General features: G+C 37.5%; 1 protein-coding gene across 1 annotated transcript in view; it reads right to left on the bottom strand.

Moving 5' to 3' along the window:
* LOC145770178 (rho GTPase-activating protein 17-like) overlaps positions 1 to 19098 on the bottom strand; it is a 102500-nt gene that overhangs the window by 61152 nt on the left and 22250 nt on the right. The window contains exons 2-3 of the mRNA XM_082581764.1: positions 12917 to 12956; positions 194 to 298 (exon numbers count right to left, since the gene is read on the bottom strand). Coding sequence (XP_082437890.1) covers positions 194 to 298; positions 12917 to 12956 — 145 coding nt within the window. The remainder of the gene's footprint in view (positions 1 to 193; positions 299 to 12916; positions 12957 to 19098) is intronic.

The raw sequence follows: 19098 nt of genomic DNA, 5'->3' as shown, positions 1-19098 counted from the left end.
AATTTAGCTGTCTTATAAAATCATAAACAAGTTGATAGTGAATGCTACTGCTAGTTAAAAAATGCATTTCATTAAAATGTGAAACATTTAAATTACAAAAATACACGCCATGCAACAAAATAGTGAGACTTTAAACTGCATCCCTTACAATTTCTTCATAAAAACACCAATTAAACAATGTGATGAAACTTACCAGTCTTTTGTCATAGTCACCGGCACCATGACTTTGCATACATTGAGACAACTTTTTGTAGGTTGATTGACACGCTGAGCGTACATGTTCAATGTGCTTTTCAACCTGTGAATACAGTCATGTAGACTTACATCATTGCCAGACGTTAAAATGATGTAAATATGGCAGCATACGCGCCGACTTCCGGGGTGGCCGGGGGGGCGGCGCCCCCCGTAAATTTATGGTTGAGGGGCAATAAAAATGGTTATTACAAGTGGTTTCAAAGATAAAACACTTCGCGAAAGAGATTTAGATCATTTAAACGGACTTAAAGAATGCCGAAAACGAAAAATAGCCTACGATGATCTTGCCCGCAAAACAGCAGCTGATCGCATGGCTTTCTCATACAGTATGGAAATTTCAAAGTAGATGGTAGAGTAACTTACGCTGCTGGAATAGTGACATAACTATTCACTGCAATATTAACTGAACCAGCTAAATTAGACGCGCCATTTTCAACAAGGTCTTCCCGCTGTGAGATCAATTATGATTCAACAGAACGCATTGTTTTGTTCGCAATGTGTGAAAATTTAAATCGAATACTGATAAAAGAAAAGGTGTTTAATGGTCTTGGTCGCAGATATTGCTTGCATTAACGACGTCTCTTACCGCTGTTATGACCTAGCTAACCTGACATCATTGTTTTATGCGGCCACTAAGGTTTGACATCGACTTCAACGATCATGGAATGTCACGTAATTAGAACGATTATATCCTACACACAAAAATAAAAAAATTGATCTCTAAAAACAGCTCTTTCCGCTGTTTAGTCTCGTGAGCCTTGCATATTGCTCAACAAGTGCATAAAGTTTGGAACTGACAAAAAATCATTACATTTAAAAATTAAGTTTAAATCACTGCAAAAAAACATATTCAAAGCTTTTACTGCGGCCGAAGCCATTACACACTCCGTAATCTACCTCGGCAATGATTTTGCGGCAGCAAAAATGTGTTCATTTTGAAAACTGCCGAGCTGGAGATAACAGCTTGTCCCGTGTATAAGTTGAACCTGTCTTTTTGAGGGGACAATCGCTTGCAAACATCTCAAACATCAAAGACTATTTTAATTGAATAAAATAACGTTATGGTTATGACATCATCACCTTTCTCGCCCCCCCCAAGGTTTTTTGAAAAGGGGGCGCCTTGGGTTTTTTTTTCGCTGAGACTTTTCGGTCATTTGTCCGAAATGACTTGAAAACTTTCGGTCATTTTTTATTTATTTTGGTCATTTTTAGTCGTTTTTGGTCATATATAGTCAATTGACTATATATTTTTTTGGACATTTTGACCGAATTGACTATACTTTTTTCGGACATTTTGCTAAAAAATCGGTGACCGATAAATGACCGAAAAAAAACCCCCAGTTCATGGCAGCATTGTTAACTAGAGACTCGCTTGTACGCTTTACAAAGTATTCCACACTGTTGCTTCAGCACAAAACTGACAATTCGTTAATGTGTATTGGAAAAAACAGTGGGATACTTGAGTTTGATATTTTATTCTATAGATAGATCGGTGAGAGTTAATATATACCAAACTTCATAAAAATCTGAGATGATGAATATGCATTAGGGTGCATCATCTCCCCCTTATTTTGGAAATTGAATTTGTTCCATTGATAAATGGTGTCCATTTAAGGTCAAATGACACCAAACAACTTTTGGGGGTCAGGGGATCCCCCTACCACCACCTCCTGACACCCCTAAATCAGCTTTTTAAAAGTCGCCATAACTCAAAAACCAAATAAGATAGACATATGTTGATTGGTATCACATTTGTTGTAACTACTTGATTTAACTCATTAGTGCCCGCGCGTCCCTACATTCCTACAAGGACGTGAAAAGTGGGTATTTTAGATTCTGAATTGCTTTCTTCAGATTGCTGATAATAACGTTTTTTTTTCTGCTGAGGTTAGAATAACATTATAGCTATTGAAGCAGCGCAAGAGTATTTTCTTAAACAAATTTTAGTGTTCACTCTACAACGTTCAAGGTAGACCTTTTGTGAGATATGGAGCCAGCACATGGTACACAAACTGTGACCTACAAATCGAGGTATGTAACATTGTGTTTTTATCAACTTTGTGTTTTGATAAATCTATAAATATGTTTAGCTACGTGCCCAAAGCGAAATATTTTATTCTTCTCTTATACTTTTTTCTGAATATAAGTTAGAAGTTAGGTGAGTCCTTGTAGGGACGCTTGGGCACTCGCCCGGACACGAGATGTTTTTTCTCACAAACTTTTTGTTACTTCGCATAGAGTTTGTGTTTATAGCGTGTGAATGGAAACGCTTTTTTTCGTTGGCGTGTTTGGTTCAGTGGTTTTGTTTTTGCCTTATATTCGTGAGGACACCGGTTCGACGCCCATCGAAGTAATTTTTTTTACATTATTTTTTTGCGGTGCACAAAAGCTTTTCAAAAATGTAGGGTTAGGGTGAATTCTTAATCAATTCGTAAAAAATTACTTTTAGACTAATGACCACAATCAACTTCTTTTCTCAACTTTTTTAAACTAACTTAGATGTGTCTCCAGGCTACGTTTTTTTTTCAAGTTCAATGTTTAGATTTGGACCTGGAGGGCGAAAATCGGTAAAAACAGTTACGCGCGCCGCGCGGTAACCAGTAGTGGCTACACTTACAGAAATATGCAAATGAGACAAAAAGTTCGTGGAAAAAATTAATGCTATAGGAATTCGTACGTTTTCATGTTAGATGCAAAAACGAACATTATTTGTAACCCGCTGATATTTAATTTTCAAAACCATGCCTTTTAGTTGGGGTAGGCCTAGTAGGTTAGGTCATCATTTTCGTGTGCAGACGGTGGTGCTTCAGAATCTATTCTGGGCGCTTTCACTATTATTGCACTGTAAATTGAGGTCTTGCTGTAAATGTTCATGTAGGTAGGCCTATCTTTAATTTATTTTTTGTACTCTTTATAGGAAAATTCATTTCACTGGTCAAGAAATTTTGGGAATTTTAGAAGAGGATCCACCCAAGGAGCCCACAGACATTGTAATTTTTCCTCCTGATGAATCCGGCAACGTGAGCGAGGAGGACAGTGCAAATGAAGATGAGGGTGTCAAAAACGTTAACAATGTCGGAAAAGGAATCCTGAACCAGAAAGGCGAATTAGTGATTCATCAGAATGAAGACATTCAAGACATGGATCTTGTTGAAGATAAGGAGAGGCCTACATTTGATAACGATAAGACAGAGTCGCTACCGAAACCATCTAAAGTCAACCCATTGCGTTGGAACCCAAGAAGAAATGTAAAGAAAGTAGGCCTACTGGCAGCACAAGATATTGGGTCAACGCCCGTTGCGTTAAATGACCTGGAAGAAGAACTATCGTACAACAAACCTGCCAAGAGAAAGTTTGCAGAATCATGCAAACTAACTGGAAAAGTAACACTTGTAACTAAAAAAAGAAAGGGCCGTCCACGAAAAATTGTGTTTCCTGGCTCATCATCAAGTGAAGAAGAGTTAACAGAAGAAAAGATACCACTTGTACGGGTCAGAAACAAAGATAGGATCCAGTCTACCGCCCAAAATCAACTAGGGAAAATAATTCCTCCTTTTCCTGAAGCTGAAAAATTCAGCCATGATAATTTACCCATTGATCCTGATAATGTGAAAACGCCGTATGATATTATGAAACTCTTCATCTCTGATGATTTTGTGAACAAAGTAGTGAAAGAGACCAAGAGGTATGCAGCGCAACAAAACAAATTGGCCTTCCAGTCAAAGGTGGATAATTCTTTAATAAGAGCAAGTCATGCAATAATGTTTATGACGGGATACATCACCCCTTCCACACGCAGGATGTATTGGGAGAGGAGAGATGATACAAACAATGTGATGGCAAGAAGAGCCATGTCAAGGAATCTGTTTGATGAGGTAATGCGCTATACCCATTTCGCCAACTCAAACCACCCGAAAGACGACCCATTTTGGAAAGCTGCCCTTCTTTTTGAGACTTTGAATGAGACAGCAGCCAAATTTGTTGAAAAAACTGAGTACGTAGCTGTAGACGAATCAATGATCCGTTATTTTGGCCCCCACCCTCTAAAGCAATTTATAAAGGGCAGGCCAACAAGATTCGGGTTTAAAATTTGGTCTATGTGCACCCCCTCTGGAGAGCTAATCCACTGTGTCCGCTACGCTGGAGCAAAAACAAACATTTTCAAGTATGGATTCAGTCAAGGGCCTGACGTTGTTTATGGCCTTGTGGAAAGTGCTCGACTGATTCCTGGATCGAAGGTTGTGTGCGACAATCTTTTCACGAGCCTGGATTTGATAGATCATTTGTCTAAGAAAGGGATAGGTGTTTTGGGGACAATGAGGCAAAATCGAATGAACAATCTATCTTTACCATCAAAAAAAGAGACCAATAATATGAAGAGGGGAGATATGAAGCAACTGTACCTTGGAGATGATCAAACCATTGCTGTGTGGAAAGATTCTGGACCAGTATACGTTGCATCTAACTTTGTGGACAAGGAACCTTTGGGAAAATGTGTTAGGTGAGTAAAAAACATCTAACAAAGGCGGTGGAGTTATTTCGTTGTAATATAGCACAGTGGGATTGCAGGCTGGTAGAATATATGACACATGTTATTATTCAGCAGTGGCGCGTTTACTTAATTTGAGGCTGACTCAAACTGCTCGTTTGGGCGACCGCAAGGCAACACACCAGTGAGAACCTTATGGTAGTATGCATATTTCTTTATCGTATGGCTTCTTGGCCTGATGGGTTTCCTTAGATCGTGGGTATGGAGCCCCAAAACGGTACTGTCTTTCAGTTATAGTCGGTAATCATTTTACCAAATTTTAGATACTCTCGTGATGCAAAAAAGCTACGCAGACGATATGGCCATTTTGAATAATTCTAAACTGAAAATGCAGGAATATGTCAAAAATTCCTAGATGCTCTGTCAAAAAATGCTGCTAAATACGGCCTCCAAATAAATGTGTCCAAAACCAAATGTATGACAACCGACAAAACTAACAACACACTCAATCTCACTCTCTATGGAAAACAAATAGAACAAGTACCAGAATTCATATATCTTGGCCACCGACTATCCGCAACCAACGATGGAAAGACTGCAGTGCAACACCGAATTGGCTTAGGCTGGGCAGCATTTGAAAAGAACAAAAAGATTCTAACATCCAATAGACTCCCAGACAAACTGAAAGCAAAAATTTTCAACACCTACGTTTTACCAGTCGTGCTGTACGGTCTAGAATGCGTAAATTGGACATCATCAACAATGAAAAAACTCACTACCTTTCAAAATCACATCATGAGAAGCATGACCAACAAAAGGTTACTTGATCACACAAAAATAGAAGATCTTCTAACTATGACAAAACTACATCCAACTGCAGCAATAATAAAATCAAAAGTTTTAAAACTGTTCGGCCACACTAAAAGATCACAATTCGGAATCAGCAAAGTTTGCACAGAAGGCAAAGTAGAAGGAAAAAGAAAACGTGGCAGACAACCAAAACGATGGCAAGATAACATTCAATCATGGACCGGACTCCACTTGACGACACTGGGCGAGTTGGCTCAAAATCGCCACTCTTGGAAGCAAATAAGCCATGTTGATGCGCAATCTGCCGCAGGCGGAGATAACGACTGATGATGAATTCTGATCCTAGCATAATTTGTAAAAGATTAAATTGCTCAGATACTGGTAATTATAATTCTAAGTTCGAAAGACAAGAAAAATTCTAGTTATCCAAGTCTGGTTGGAGGCAATGAGGTGCCAAGTTTCTCTGTTGTGAGATTTTTCTACTTTAGTACACAAACTTGCACAAACAGTTATGTATATAAGTCCTGACCAGTAGGGTGGATCAAAAATGGCAAAAAAAAATTTTTTTCTCAATTTTAATTAGCTAGATATGGCAAAAGTTGCCAATACATCACCAAAACACAATGTAAAAAATTGAAGAGGTTTGAACAAGTTTTTGATCTCCCCCCGCGACATTCAAATTTAGTCACTTATACATACAAGAACTGCAAGGCAAATTTTTTTTCGATTTTAACTCGCTTTGCAGACATGGCAAAAGGTTCTAATATAACACCAAATACAATGAAAATGTGCGTAATTAAGAGTTTTGACTTCACCCTCTTTCAGCATATTACTTTTAAAGTGACTTGGCGGATGGCCAACCGCGATTTCAACAGGTAAACGACTATTAACATTCACCATCAGATGGCCGACTATAGACTCACAAGCTTAAACTTTATATGACTGGGTTGACAGGTGGCCCATTGGCAAAGTCACTTCCTATTAATTTATGCGCTCATGCATACAAAGACTGCAAGCAATATAACAAACAGTTACAAATTAAAGTGAGTAAAGTCACGTTTAGACTCAAACGTTGGCATTAACTGACGAGAAGCAATTCGGGCACGAATGAAGAAGCCGTCTCGATATTTCGGTCCACAAACTGCTTTAGATGCGTCGGCAACCAGTTCCAAGAGCCTTTCAACAGCCTGCGTGTGACATGAAAATTTGGGGAAAAATACAGTGGGAGTCACATCTATCATGATGAATTGCCGGAGCTCAGCATCCGTCATTGCTTTAATTATATGAGGCTCCGTGATAGCAAGATCTGTTCAGTTAATCAATTCGAAGTATTTCACTGCATCAAAATTAAGCTTTGGGGGAACTTTAAATTTTTGTATTTTTTCGCTGGGTTTTGCAGCTCTAGCTTTCATCTCTCTACGCAGGCCTAGTTCTTGAATATGTGGTCGATGGTAAGTTATCATAGCCAAAATTATATTTTCCGGATGAGCAAAGTATGAGTTGCGGTGTAGCCTATAACTGGGTTGATAATTTTCTTGTGCTTCGGACTAAGATATCGTGATGTGGTTATCATTTGGTGAATGTATCTAGCTCCATCTTTGCAAGATGAGTGTGATTTTATTGTGAACCACATTGGAGCATAAACACGGATAATGAACATAACCAATGCTTGCAGTTTCCCATACGGATTGTTATCGCTGACATAGAAGGGCTCTATTAATTAGCTGTAGTCAGCAGCCATCGTGAGTGTCTGAGTGATTCAAGCATCCTGGGTTTCGCATCGCCAGATCAATGCTACATTCACCAGTGCAGTCACACTGCTATACGCTGAATGGTGAAGATTGGGGAAGGGAAGCACCAAGTAATAATAAAACTAGGCCATCGCCCAGTAGGGTTACCCGTACTAGTCTAAGTGAACTGCCTTTTAATCTGTAAGAAGCACATATAACTTTTATTAAACTTTGTGGAACCTGCAGTGCAAGCAAATTCCAATAATTGTACTACAAAGCTTCTTTTATATCTAGAATTCTTTTGAAGAATCAAATACTGCATCAGCTAATTGTTGAGATACCCAACCAAGTATTTTAGCAATGGTGATAAAACGGTCAATTGTAGCCTATTTGTTTAAACACAAGTCGCTTATTATGACATCATAAAGCGCATAAGTGAGTCACACAGTATTCATGCTTTTGAACAATTTTATGATACAGTTTCTCCAACCCGATATTAGGGAAATTAAAACCTTGCGGGGGGCGATCAAAAAATTGTCAAAACCCCAAAAAAATTTGCATGTATGTTATTATGGGTATTTCGCACCTTTTTGACATACTAGCTAAGAAAAATAAAATTTTTGGATTTTTCGATCCACCCTACTGACCAGTCTTCAATATCATTAGTCCAAATTCTTGGTGGTCTGCCTCTATTTCGTTTGCCGTTCATTTTTCCTTTTAGTAGTTGTCGTTGAATATAATTATTGCGAATCATGTGGCCAAAATATTTCAATTTTCTTGATTAAATTGCTTGTAGAATTTCCATGTTGGTTTGTATTCAAGATTCCAAAAAATTTTAAGCATTCTTCTATAAATCCACATTTCAAATACCTTAAGTCATTCAACCATTTGTGATTATAGTGTCCATGTTTCTGCATTGTAAAGTAATCCATATATACTAGCATTTCATAAAGCGTTTTCGAGTGTTGATATTAATTTTGCGTGTTGTTTAATGTCTTTTTTTCATTTTTACGAAGTTGTTTCTTGCTATTTCTAACCGCCTCAAAATTTCCATATCACATCTGCCATTTTTAGTTATTGTGTGTCCCAGATAGGTAAAGCTTTTGACTTGCTCGACCAGCATTCCGTCAATAGTAATATTTAAACTTGGTAGTAGGTACATTTTCTTTTCTTGTAAAAATCATCGTTTTCGTCTTTTTTGTGTTGATTTTCATGTTATATTCCTTTCCAGTATTGTTCACTTTTTCTTTTTCTGTTTGGAGTGCTTCTGCTGATTCCGCCAACAAAACAGTATCGTCTGCATACCGTAGGTTGGATATATTCATACCTCCTTTGCGGATACCCTCCATTCCATCAATCTGTCTGAAAATCATTTCAGTACACAGATTGAATAGACATGAAGATAATATATATCTCTGGTACAAACTCCACATTTTATGTCTATTGAATCAGATAAACCATCTTCCATTTGAATATACGCCTTTTGCGTCCAATATAGATTAGCTACCAGTCGCAGATTTTTTCCATTTAAACCTTTTTCAGCCAAACATTGCATCAATTCTTCATGTTTAACTCAGTCAAAGGCCTTTTCATAGTCTATAAAGCAGGTATAAACATCTTTATTGATTTGGTTGTAGCATTCACATATAGTTCTCATATCGAAAATTCCTTGGACAGCGTTCCCTTTCCAGGCATAAAACCACTTTGATTGTCATTAATTTTATTTTCAATGATGTTTCTATTTCTTCTGGTAAAATTTTTTGGTATATATCATACATGACTCATCAGACTAAGGGTTCTAAATTCTGTACACTGTGTGGCTTTTGGCTTCTTTAACAGTTTGACAAGAATGGATTCATTCATTTCTGGTGGTATGTGGCCATTCATGTAGATGTTATTACATAAGTTATAGATATATATAATGTAGGATACATCAAACTTAATCTTGTTTTGAGCAAATTGGAACAAGTAACTAAAGGTCAATGAAGTTTCCATCGGATTATTCAGCAAAAAATCATGGACAAGAATGGAACAGGGCAAATCAATTCAAGGCTTAAACTTTTTTCCCATTAGTAGGCTGCTTGAAAAAACAAAACATTGGATAAACGACTTGCAACAGAAGCATAGAAAACCTTTAAGGCAGGGGTTCCCAACCGGGGGTACTCATACCCCTTGGGGGTACGAGATTAAACATCAAGGGGTACGAAGATCCTAGTGCCACAGAGCAGCTTTTCAAACAGATTTTACAGTAGGCTATAGTTTTATTTTGGAATTGTAGATATTATGCCATTTGCTATGAAATGCCTTTGCTATAAAAAAAAAATTATCTACAAGTAATTGTTGTTATTTGGTAGATACAATTTGGGTAGAGGTAACTTTTTTTTAAACCATAAACAGACATAACCCAGCAACAACACTATTATACATTTAACATTATAAAAAAAAACAATCAGCTAACGTTTTCGGCTAATCATACTGCCCTATTCAAGCCTAAAAGAAAAATATTTTTAAAAGAAATACTAAAGAATAATACACAAAGAGAATAGAGGTAAAATTAATTAATTGTTCAGAAAAAGACTCAAGCAAATTGTTATTGAAGCCATGACAGTGTTTCTGAACAATTAATTAATTTTACCTCTCAAATACTTGACCCGTTGTGCTGCGTAAGTTTCAGTTATCACTTTGTGTGAGCTAGTTAAGCAAGTTACTCAAATGTTTAAATTTGTCCATATTTTTGTTGTGATAGTGTATTATTCTTTAGTATTTCTTTAAAAAATATTTTTCTTATAGGCTTGAAAAGAGCTGTATAATTAGCCGAAAACGTTAGTTTATTGTTTTTGTTTTTATAATGTTAAATGTAGTGTAGTTGCTGGGTTATGTCTGTTTATTTGGTAGGCTAAGAAGCCTCATTGTCTCATAAACAACGTGTTTTTTACTTGCTGTTGCTGAAAATGAAATTGGAAACCTTGCTAATTTTCCTTGTCTTGATCAAATTGCAAATAACTCTTTGCTGCAAAATGTCAAAAATTCAATTATTTCCGAGTTAAAGATGCTGATTGATTCTTTCGATGGTTACTTTTTTGCTGGTGAATTGAATTATTTCCAGCATTGGATTGTAGGCTAAATCCATTTCTTTTTGATTTAACACAAGTGTCGGATGAGGATAATTTGAAGAACATCATCGAAATAATAAGCTGCCAAAAATTGAAACTGCTATTTGAAAAATCAAAGTTAGATGATTTTTGGTGCTTTGCTATGAATCTTTCCCAAGTCTTGCTATGGAAGCCATGACAGTATTAATTCTCTTTTCAACAACTTATTACTGTGAAAGTGGCTTTTCAACCATGATGTATATCAAGAATAAGTACAAAAATTGTCTGCAACAGTGCAACAGGAAGATGATTTACGTGTTGCCTTGAGTAAAATCGAATCAACGTTTGAGCGAATTTTATCAATGAAGCAACAACAAATATCTTACTGAGAAGTGACAAACAAAATAACTGAAATTTAATTTCTTTTGGTAATTTTTGCATGTTTGTGTGAAATATCGGTTTAACGTTTAATTGAGCTATAAAAGCAATTTAATTTATAGCAATATATGCCTGAAAAATTCAATCAGGATTTTTTTGGGGTACGAAGAAAGGTCCATGTCTTTTAGGCGTAGACAGTTAGGCGCCAGTCAAATAGGTGCGCACACTGTGGCGTCTGGATATTTAGGTGTAGAGCAGTGTGGCGCCCTTTCATTTAGGTGCTATTCCTAGTAAAGTCTGCAGATTGTATCAGCTTGGCAGGTAGGGCAATGCTTTTCACACAAAATGTTATATTGAACAGAAAAATACGTTGTTTTGTTAATGCGAGTGTGGAGATGAGGTGCGAGACAATGCTCTGATACACTTGATATTAGCACATCTTCACGGGACATTTGCTATGCATCCTGAACACAGGTTGCAGCTAGATGGAACCTTACTTAATCTGTTATCTTTCGCAATTACGTCTACTCGAGATGGATTGGTCGTGTGGCGAGTATGTATGAGACAACTCTCTACTACATGAATTCATTTCTATAGGGCATATCAACCCTGGCTACATGTTGCAAGCATAATGGTGTGACTTTGCTCGTTATTAAACCTAGGGGGTTTTGACGGAAAACTAAATTACTCTTCACTCAAGCCTACCACTCGCTTGAATACAGGCTACGATGTATTTTTTACTGATGTTTAGTGTAATTATTATATGACTCACTAAAAGTGAACTCAGTCATGTTCGGCAACTTGAATAATTAATTGATAAAGCTTTCGCCGACGCAAACCTGGACTAACAACAAATAAATGCCGAACACGCGCATTAAAATAGAATATATGTTTCTGTTCAATATAACATTTTGTATGGAAAGCACTTCCGGATAAAGCAGCTTCACTCACGGAAGCCATGACATTTGTTCTGTTTAATATAACATTTTGTGTGAAAAGCATTGCCCTACCTGCCAAGCTGATACAATCTGCAGACTTTACTAGGGATAGCACCTAAATGAACGGGCGCCACAGTGCTCCACACCTAAATATCCAGACGCCACAGTGTGCGCGCCTATTTGACCGGCGTCTAACTGTCTGCGCCTAAAAGACTTGCTCCCACGAAGAATGCTCTGACCTGACAAAGGGGAACGGACAGCAAAAAAGGTTGGGAACCCCTGCTTTAAGGGGTGTGAAGTTTTCTGACAAGGTGGAAAGAGTAAAAAAAACAGAAAATCCTTTAAATTTGGATGTTAATTTTTTGCTTTCAGCCACAAACACAATTATAAAAAAGTTAAGAGGATGTGGAGATTTGTAAAGTTATTAAGGCCCCGATCAAACGAAAATGGAAAACGCCATACTCAAGTTTCACCCTTGTTTGGGATCATCTATGGTCCAATTATCCATGTGTCTCGAGCAGCAATCGAACCTCCCACTTGATGGCATGTGTCAAGACAATGAAGCTTATTTAACTGCAGTCTTACTCTGTGCAATGCCACGGAGGGTTGCTGATTTTTTTTTCGACTACACAGAAGCACATGAATCCACAAGGCTAATACCCTCCACATAAGGAACCTCACCATCACGATTTTGAATTGCACATCATAAGCATCACAATCACTAATTACTTGCATCATCAATCAATTGCAGGCAAATCCAAATATAGACGAATTAAGGATCAAACCATATGAATAATTGGATATGGACCACTGATGAATGATCTCCAACAAAGTAAAAATTGCTCTCGCAGGTTTATTTTTACTTGAAAGCATTGTTGATTTACCTTTGTTTAATGACAACTCACACTATCACCATAGTAGCTTATCTAAAGATGCAACAACTTTGCTATGACAGCAGTCCAACACAGAATGTGCATTGGGCAAACTGAGTGATTGACTGATCATAAAAGACGTTATATGTACTTGTTTCGGTAATATGCTCTTTTGATGTAATAGGGTAAGAATGAAAAGCTCCAATTCCAGCAAAGAGAGAAATACATCAAAAAAGATTGGAAATCGCTGGTTTAGTAGCTGATTGTAGCGTTTTTTATAATTGTAGTTCTAAGTAAAATCTTACACATACAAATTCATCAAAATTAACTTAAAACACAAAATATGACAAACCTGAAGCAATTCTTCATTCAAAACTTCACTTTTGTTGGCTCTAAAGAAAACATTTTATTTAAAATACTACCTTTTCTTGGTTAATGTAAACCAAATACAGAACACATAACTTACGGTAAAGTGAGTGATGGAAAATTAATATTATAAAATAAATTGCAAACACAGTTGTAAAGTGTGAAAGCCATTTTAGAATATTTTGTAGAGCTCGACCGATATCACTTTGTCAGGCCGATGCCAATACCAATGTTTATGAAAATTTTAGGCCGATACTGATATATATCAACTACGAAAAATTTGTTACCAACAAAGTTATTAAAGTGCCCCTGACAGGTTGGACCTACCTATAGTAACTTTTCTAAGCCTTTCCTAGCGCAGAATTATGCTTAGCGAACGTTTTAATTTTAACCTCGAAGTTCGACTGGTTAGGGCGAAATTTACACAAAACGATTACTCCGCAGCGCCACCACAGGCAAAACTCCATATTTTACTGCTCTGGGACGACTTTGGTGGTGTTACGTCATCCTGGGTGGGCGTCGTTAGCGACGGATGAAACTAATGCTTTTTAGATGCAATTGGTGGATCACAGTTTGGTCGGAGTTGGTACAAGCTTTTTTCAAAGATTTATTGTTTTTTGCAGTTTAATAAAACTGTACTGGATGCGTTCCTACAAAACCTAAAATATACTTGAAGTGAAAAATGAAGAAATCGTACGAACCATCATTCATATTTAATTCATCATCATTCATCACTATTCATAAATAAATAAAAGTTCTCTCTCCCTCTCATAATGTGCCTTCAGTTGGCCATTGAAATCCGGTGTAACGGCCATCTGGACTTGAGAATTGTTTCAGATTCGCCAAACAATGCATGACGGCAGCACAATCCGATTGTTGCTTCCGAGAGCATCACCTTATAGTATCCACTCCAATACATGCCTGTAAGCGACTAATTACCGATTCTGCCTGCAACGAAATAAAATCACTTCTTTTAGTGTGCATTCTTTAGAGTTTATGGCTTTTTCTCTAGTTCTTCCTGCTCCTCATAAAAAAAGTCCTCAGAACTGCAGGATGTAAGTGTGGCGTAAAATCGGTCAAATTGGTAACACAGCTAGATGTGTCTTTCTTCAAAAGTTCTTTCGTCTGTAGCACTTCATGGCAATATACACATTCATTGGGCTGTATAATGTTCTGCCTTTACTCACTAGTACACTTTGCTTGCTTACAGTTTCTTTTTAATAATCGTAAAATCCGTTTGCATGTGCGAAGTAACATAAATCCGTTTGCATGTGCGAAGTAACATAAATACACACCGGTTCATGCAATATCAATATGAGAATATAAATGAAAGGGACTCATGAATACTACAGGCTGGGACATAGACTCGCACTTGTGGCAAACGCACCACCTAGAGTTCCCAGCACGCCACTCATTGCTGGGAAGATCCAAATCGGGTTGGTGGTGTTAACAAAATCATCTCCAGTGAAGTGAAGAGAACATATACGACTAGTTTTGTATGGTCCATCCACTTTCGAACACTTGAAGAAAACTTTGACTATTTTCTTCTCGGCATCTTGTTTTGTTTGAAAGCATGAAAAGATAGCACACGTCTTTGTCACTGCAGGCATTACCTCAACCATAAATTAAAAGTAATGTTTGCGAGATACTGCTGTTACACTGCAAGCCAGATTAGGAGAAATAAAAAATTATTAAAAATGTAGCCCTACAACTTACAAGAGTTTAGAAAAACTGCAATTTTAATTGAATTGAGATGCTGTTTGATAAAAATAAACTCAACCTATTTGATCTAAACCTGATAGTAATAATAAGTTGACTTTTTCATTTCAGTAATTCTCATTTTGCACATGCTTTTTAGACCAATAGAGCCACACACGTTGACGTTTTGCAGTAGTCGTACCCTACCTTACTAACTCACCACAGAGAAAGAAAGAATCCTTTCCACCCATGATGATGTCACAGCGGTGTTGCCGTTTTTATTTTCGCAATTGAATGAGTATCAGATTTGCCGAAAGTGAACGAAAGTTTGCAAGCGTGTAACATAGTAGCCTGTTGATATTTTTTATGATTTTCTGGTTAGGAAAGTTTGTTAGTGTCATCTCTTTGGTATCTTAGGTAAATTTAACGAATTTATTTTCCTGTCAGAGGCACTTTAAGCAACAAACCAGTCCCCTGAACCAGTCCAAGAAAGTTTGTGCATTGGTTGCTGTAATGGAAAAATCATTCTTACCGTAACACTAATCACAAAAAAAAACACCAAACAAAAAAGAAACAACCAAATGCAATAGCCTACTGTTTTGTGTTCAATTCAATAATCAAAGTTCAACAGTTTCAAATTGTAGTTAAAAAAACATAGTTTCCAGGCCTCGAAATTTGTACTTTTTTCCGGCGGTCAAGCATGTCCTACCGGACTGGCCCTTTCAGCGGACATTTAATATCTCAACCGAACATATTTTTTGCATACGTAGATTTTGCACAAAATTACACTACAGTATTGTGTAGTCGTGTTTGTAGAAGATTTTCTACAACAGAATAACTCTGCAATGGTTGATGGCTTAATTAATCGACCCTGAAGTAGGCTATACTGGAACAGATTGCTTGCAAATAAATCAGTGCGTTAATGACAGTCGTGTAATGACGCAATAAACACAATTGAAAACAACAATCCAAATTTCCTCATTACAAAAGCAACTACGATCACTTATTCCGTGGTTTTTGCGTTATAGAATCGTTGTGCCAAGCGATTACTGCCGGCGTGGGGTCGTAAATCTCCAGCTCAGGATCGTCCAGACAAATGCGCATTAGTGACTCAATAGTGTTAGCCCTCAATAGTGTTAGTGTTAACTAATTAACACAATAGTGTTAGTCTAACACCCTCCCTTCTGTGCAGAAATTCTATTTCTATCAGTATCAGCGTGAATAAGGTCGCCACATTCGCCTAAGCACAGGCGGAACTCAGCTGAGACTTGCTTCTCTGTGACGTTTCTTTTTAACAAACGATCAATGTAACGCAATAATCCTCATTGTTAAAATTAGAATACATATCCTGCCGAAAAGTTCCGACAATTTTATTTCAAGGCAACATTGCACAAGGCGTTGAAATGATGTAAAAATGGCTACTTTTGCCATTAGCTCGTTAACCACGCCACTCTAATGTGATCTTTAAAGCAACTGCCTGTACTATTAATTGTTTCAGCTCCGTATTTGTTCGCGTTAAACAAACAATTGTAACAATTCAAATTTAAAATATATTTTTTCTGCATTAGCTCTATTTTTGTCAAAAATTTTGCGGCGGTCATTTAGGACCGACCAATGAGTCGGCTTCGGCAGACATTCGAGGTCATTCCGGAGGTCATGTCCGCCATGACCGCCGGAATTTCGAGGCCTGGTTTCTCAGCATTCATACCAAGAAGAGAACATCTTTTGTTATCGTAAATCAGTCCAACACAACAAAGACCGGTGTCACCACCCGGAATGGCTCGTTTCGGTGAGTCCGATCCCTTAACGGGGGATTTTTTCAATTTTTTTTTTTAATTATTGGGTACCGTAGCCTAATTATCATTGCCATTTTAGGGTTAGGGATTAGGGTTAGGGGTTAGAGGTTAGGAACTCACCAAATCGGACTCACCGAATCGAACTCACCGAATAGTAGCAGACCCGTCACCGCCACCAGCCAGATAAACAGAAGCACAACCAGGCAGCACCAATTAAATAGGCAGCTAGAAGAGCGCCCTTCCACGTGCTGCGTGCAAAAATGGATTGTGTGCAGCCGCTTGCACGTAATTAAAATGAGAGAGTTTAAATGCGCGTTTGAGCAACTCGTGCTTCTTCTAAAGGCATGTATGACTGGTTTTGAGTGTGCTTTTGCTGGCCGATTTTTATCAGCAAAAAATAGCCGATACAATATATCGGCTACTCCTGATATCGGCCGATAAATATCGGCTGACCCATATATATATATCGGTCGAGCTCTAATATTTTATTTCTCGCCATATGAGAAACAAGATAAGTTAAATCGTATTGATAAAATTTAGTCCAATACTGTTGACGTCAACAAGCATATAAACATATGCATAATATGTTCCATTCCATACTCTTCATCTTGAAAGTTGTATATATCCACAGATCTACTTTACCATACAGTATTGTATTTTGAGTGCTACTAAGCTAGTAAATATTAAATAATTGTTCATTTGAACTCAACTTGACGGTACATGACATCTGGGCAAGACCAACTGGGAGAAACCAAGTGGGCTGTTTTTTTTTCGCTGAGAGTTTTCGGTCCTTTGTCCGAAATGACTTGAAAAAATTCGGTCATTTTTACTTATATATTTCCTTTCAAGTATGTAGCTGATACAAACCAAAATTTGCACTTCCTGACTAGCTACAACATTAAGTTTCGCTGAGAAACGTTGTTGTGTTTTATCTGAGAATGTTAGAACAGACACACGTTTCTTCAACGTTCATCAGCGAAACTGCAACACCGGGCGGCAGAAATCTTTTATTGCACACTAACACGCGTTCAAAATAACGCAAAACCAAAATACAGTACAACGGAAAGGAATAAAAACAAGAATGACCAAATAAAAAAACACGTTACGCTCTAATGGTTCGCAATTACAAAATGATTTAACTCCTCAACAATTTCACCGCTTACGTTGTAGCATGCTCGCTTCGCGTTACTGTGCCAGTGCGGCAGTGCGCCACTGTGCCAGTGCGCGTATGATGTGTCATAATTGAAAGTTTTGTATGATGCAGCATTTAACCTCATTGAATGCTCATTTAACCTGTTTCAATGCTTCCCTTGCTTCCAATTCAGCTGAATTGCAGGACAATGCAGCACAATAGCCAACATTGCAGCACAATGGGCCAAGGTAGACCAGTGTTAAGCTACATTGTCTATGTTGTGACAATCCAGTCCTTGAAATTAGCGGCGGCAGTGCTGCGGCACGCGTCAGTTACCCTGGTAAATGCAGTCTACAAAATTAGCATATTTTTACTTGGCAAAAACGTTGCTTAGACCAAACGGAAAAAGTTGAAATTGCCTCAGCAATTGCTGTGAACGTTTATTACGACAAAATTGTACCAAAACATATAAAATGCGAAGCGAAAAATATACTAGAGTAGTCTATCACGACCCCACTGTCTGATTTGTTGTGATGTAATAATACCAAAAGTAGCGATAAAGTGAGCAACGAGATACGCACGGTATTACGGTAATTCACGAGAACTTTAGCTGACTAGGATACGCATACTAGGATATTCCACAATATCGTTTCTTTTATAGTTGAAATTATCGAAGCTTTAGATGAGTGGGGTTTAGACCTAACCACTGAGATCGTAAATCATATTTATGACACCGGAAAGACCCTAGTGATATGGTGCGTTCCATATTCATAACTTTACCAAAGAAAACCGGAGCAACAGAATGCTCACTCCAAAGAACAATCAGCCTTGTGAATCACCTAACAAACATCTTACTCCGAATCATGATGATGAGATTGAGACCAAAACTACAATAGGAAATTTCAACAGCAGAGTTTTTATTTGTTCCAGACAAAGGGACCACAAAAGGAATTTTTACATTAAAAATGATAACATGGAGCGATGTATGTCCGATTATTTTGTTTATTTAGAGAATTTTGTATTTTATTCCACGATATCGTTTCTTTTGCATTCTTGCATTTTATCCAGTGTTTACCTTTGAGTGCCTTCCCAGACGGCAAAATTCTTCATTTTTACATTGATTCAACGTCTGCAGACGTTCGAATCAATGTAAAAATGAAGAATTTTGTTGTCTGGGGTCGTTCAAAATATGTGTTTTACATCAAAACAACAGTTTTCATGATTAACAATAGGGGTTAATGAGATAAAGTCTCAGCAAAAACCTGTCAACTGAAAAAAGACAGTTGCCAAATAGCGTTTGCCATAAAAGATGAAGTTAAAACCTAAGTGGCAGTTTAGAGTAACTTATAATTTTTAAATAATTAATTTTAAAAATTAATAATAATTACCGTATTTTACGGACCATAAGGCGCACTTTAAATCCTTTTTTTCCTCATAAATTGATCGTGCGCCTTATGGTCCGGTGCGCCTAATGTATGGATCAAGTGCGGTAGTGCTGTATTGCCTACACTCAAAACCAGTACCGATACTACTATTATATAT

Source organism: Aplidium turbinatum, chromosome 5, assembly GCF_918807975.1.
Source record: "Aplidium turbinatum chromosome 5, kaAplTurb1.1, whole genome shotgun sequence".
NCBI classification, from domain to species: domain Eukaryota; kingdom Metazoa; phylum Chordata; class Ascidiacea; order Aplousobranchia; family Polyclinidae; genus Aplidium; species Aplidium turbinatum.
This window is presented reverse-complemented; position numbering and strand designations above follow the sequence as displayed.